A 3024-nucleotide genomic window follows, 5' to 3' on the forward strand; every position below is an offset into this window, starting at 1 on the left:
ATACTCAGATCTTCGTTTAGAAGATCAAGTATTTTAGTCAGAGTGTGTGCGGAAACAACTTGTCAAAGACTTGCATTTGAAATACTATTTATACAACGGCTTCCTAAAATTATGATTAACTCCATTTTGTCTATCTTCGTTACGTAACTAAATAACTTCTTAAGTTACAGTGTTTTGAACTTGCTTGCTTTGGCCAACAATTTTGAAATATCCCATTAACAACGTATCAAATGAATACATTTTAACAAAACATTCTACTGAAATCAAGAAAGTATAAATAAGCGTAAAAGGCAAAACAACATACTTTTCTGATAGGAATCTGTTTCTATGCAACATACGTTTTATGTTTTTGTCATACATATATATATAATAGAGCATAGAAAATGCAATAATTTATTGTTCTCTCCAAGCACTTAGGCCTGATGAAGACTCTAACCATTGAACAATTGCATACCATACTCACAGTTGGTTTTGAGCAGCTGTAGCTACAATCGTAACAATGGGCAAAATACTACAAAATACCGAACATAAACCGTAACAAAGAGCCAATTCCTACCTACAATATATCCTGGCTTCTTATATTTTCGACGGTGTAAGGAAATCGGGCACTATATTCATTTTAAATCTTTGCATAATGGGATAATTGAAGCATTATCATAAAAAACATTCATTTTCCCAACAAACTTACAATTTTTAATCGTACACAACAAATATTTACCTTCAAAGTTCAGAAATATGGCCGCATACCAATATCCGCTTCCCTCCAAGTGACGTCATTGTTTTCGACGGTCCTGATTGGTTGCCATTTTACAGGTAAAGGCAATGTTCAAAAGTTTGATAAACACTAAAAATATTAAACGTAACGTTCTGTGCACAAATTTCTAAAACAGTCAAATTTTTTTTTGCTATTTTTTTATGTTTTTATAAAAAATACAACAGCATAGTTGTGCTTCAACTACTCCTCCTCTGTGCATTTTGGGCACAGAAAGGGGTCGTTTCTCCTCAGAACTTTCACGGGGGAGCAAAATCTCAAGTGAACCCATTTGTCGCATTTATCGCAGCATCCCCACTTTACCAGTGTCAGATTTACACAATATTTCAACTCAGTTGGAGTGAACCTACCACAAACTGAGCATACTTCAGTGTCATCTTCATCACCAGAATCGGAAATTATTGAGGCTGGGGATTCTACATCTGCCTTCCGATTATTGCTGGATGTGCTAGGTTGTTGTACAGGCCTAGGAGACTTAGGTATATTCAACAAAGGTAAGTCTTTCTTTTGATGTTTTTTAGGTGTTTTTGACCTTGAGCTTGGTGTTTTCTGTTGGGCAACGTGGTCTTTCATGTTTTCAAACACTGTGTCTTCAGTTATTGGCTTTCCTCCCACGACCTTACTAAGTGTCCTCCTGACCTTGGCAACAGTGACGTTCTCTAGGATTTGACCGCCCCTTTTCTCTAAAAAGATCCTAGCTTCAGACATGGTTGTTTCATTTTTTGGATCAGATTTGTCACCTTGTAGCTCATCAGGACATGTGCTAGATTCAGGACGTGGGTGAAATGTCAATGACGGAGCTATGGATTTGTCATTGATGACATCAGGATCGAAGGGGTATATTCCACATCGCCTGAATGCTGACTGGATGTTTAAAGGTGTCAGAGTAGAGCTGTATACCTTGCTCGCGATGCGGCCCACCTCGTACCGTGTGACTACACGACCACCTGACTCCCTCATGTGGTGGTGGCAAGCTGCGTTCCAACCAACTTCAAATGGACCAAAGCATGATACGTCCATAGGCTGTAACAAGTGTGAGCAATGTGGCGGAAGTACGAATAAAACTATGTGCTGATCTCGTGCCCACTCTACTAATCCAAGTGATACATGGCTCTTATGACCATCATAGAGTATCAATACTGGGCTGTCATTGTTTCGTGCTGGCAAAAGTGGCTCTACATGCTCCTTCATATATTTTCCGAAGATCTCTGTGTTGGACCAACCGGATTCTGATACAGTTCCATCGGCCTCTGGTGCTGCCCCTTCCATCAGTGCTGGCTGCATCCTAGCTCCCGGAAAAATGAAAAATGGTGGGATCTGTTGACCTAGAGCATTGCCACCGCCAATAACAGTTACTGTTTTGGACCTTCCGGCTGTTACGGCTTGCGTCTTGTAGTGAGCACCTGCAACAATCTTTGGAGGTTTGTGTTCCAGATTAAGGCCTTTTTCATCAATGTTAAGAATGTGGGAGGGCTTATCCTTCAAATTGTACTTAGTAAGTATGGAGTTAAGTTCATTGAAATACCTGTCAATAGTAGGACGTGTTGCATATTTTGCACGAGCAATTTCTAGACTGCGTGGCTTTTTCACCTTTAGTTCTGGCCACCTATTAAGAAAACTGTAAAGCCATGTAAGGCTGAATGGTTTGCTTTTCTCCCGGATTCCCAAATGTACTGCATAGTCTGTTGCCAGATTGATTGTCTCTTGTCTTGAATAGCCAAAACCTATCTTAGCCATTGTCATCAAATGTTTGCAGAGAAAAGCTTCTTGCTCTAATGTAAACATTGTTTGAGGACCAGACCGAACAGTATCAATGTGTACTCTGCCCTTCACTCTATCTTTCAGTGTAGTGATTGGGATATTAAAACGTTTGGCAACTCTCTCAACAGGTAATCCTTGTTCCACCACTACAGCATATGCCTCATGCAAGTCACTGGCAGAGTATGACCTGTACTTGCCCCGAACATTTGCCTGGGTCTGCAAACAAAACACAAAAAGCTGACAATGCTCGTAACAAAGTACTATTTACGGAACAAACTTTTGGGCACACCCTGTATATAATTTTTGACATATCACGTGACCAGTTATGAGCATTATTACTATAGCAGACGTACAGATGTTTCTTTGAAGATATTTTAATGAAAAGGTAGAGTTATCAACATTTTTTGTAACAGTTATTTTAGGAATAGTAAAAGTAGTAAAATTTTACATTATTGTCTCAGAAATCGATATTTTACCTGTCTAATTTCCAT

General features: G+C 39.2%; 1 protein-coding gene across 1 annotated transcript; it reads right to left on the reverse strand.

Annotated features, from left to right (window-relative positions):
- Positions 1–955: 955 nt before the first annotated feature.
- On the reverse strand, positions 956–3024 carry LOC128550038 (uncharacterized). The gene is made up of 2 exons (XM_053527902.1): positions 3010–3024; positions 956–2749 (listed from the first exon to the last, which is right to left on the reverse strand). The coding sequence occupies exons 1-2, from the start codon at positions 3022–3024 to the stop codon at positions 956–958; spliced, it is 1809 nt and encodes a 602-aa protein (XP_053383877.1).

This window comes from Mercenaria mercenaria, chromosome 17 (genome assembly GCF_021730395.1).
Source record: "Mercenaria mercenaria strain notata chromosome 17, MADL_Memer_1, whole genome shotgun sequence".
Taxonomy (NCBI): Eukaryota; Metazoa; Mollusca; class Bivalvia; order Venerida; family Veneridae; genus Mercenaria; species Mercenaria mercenaria.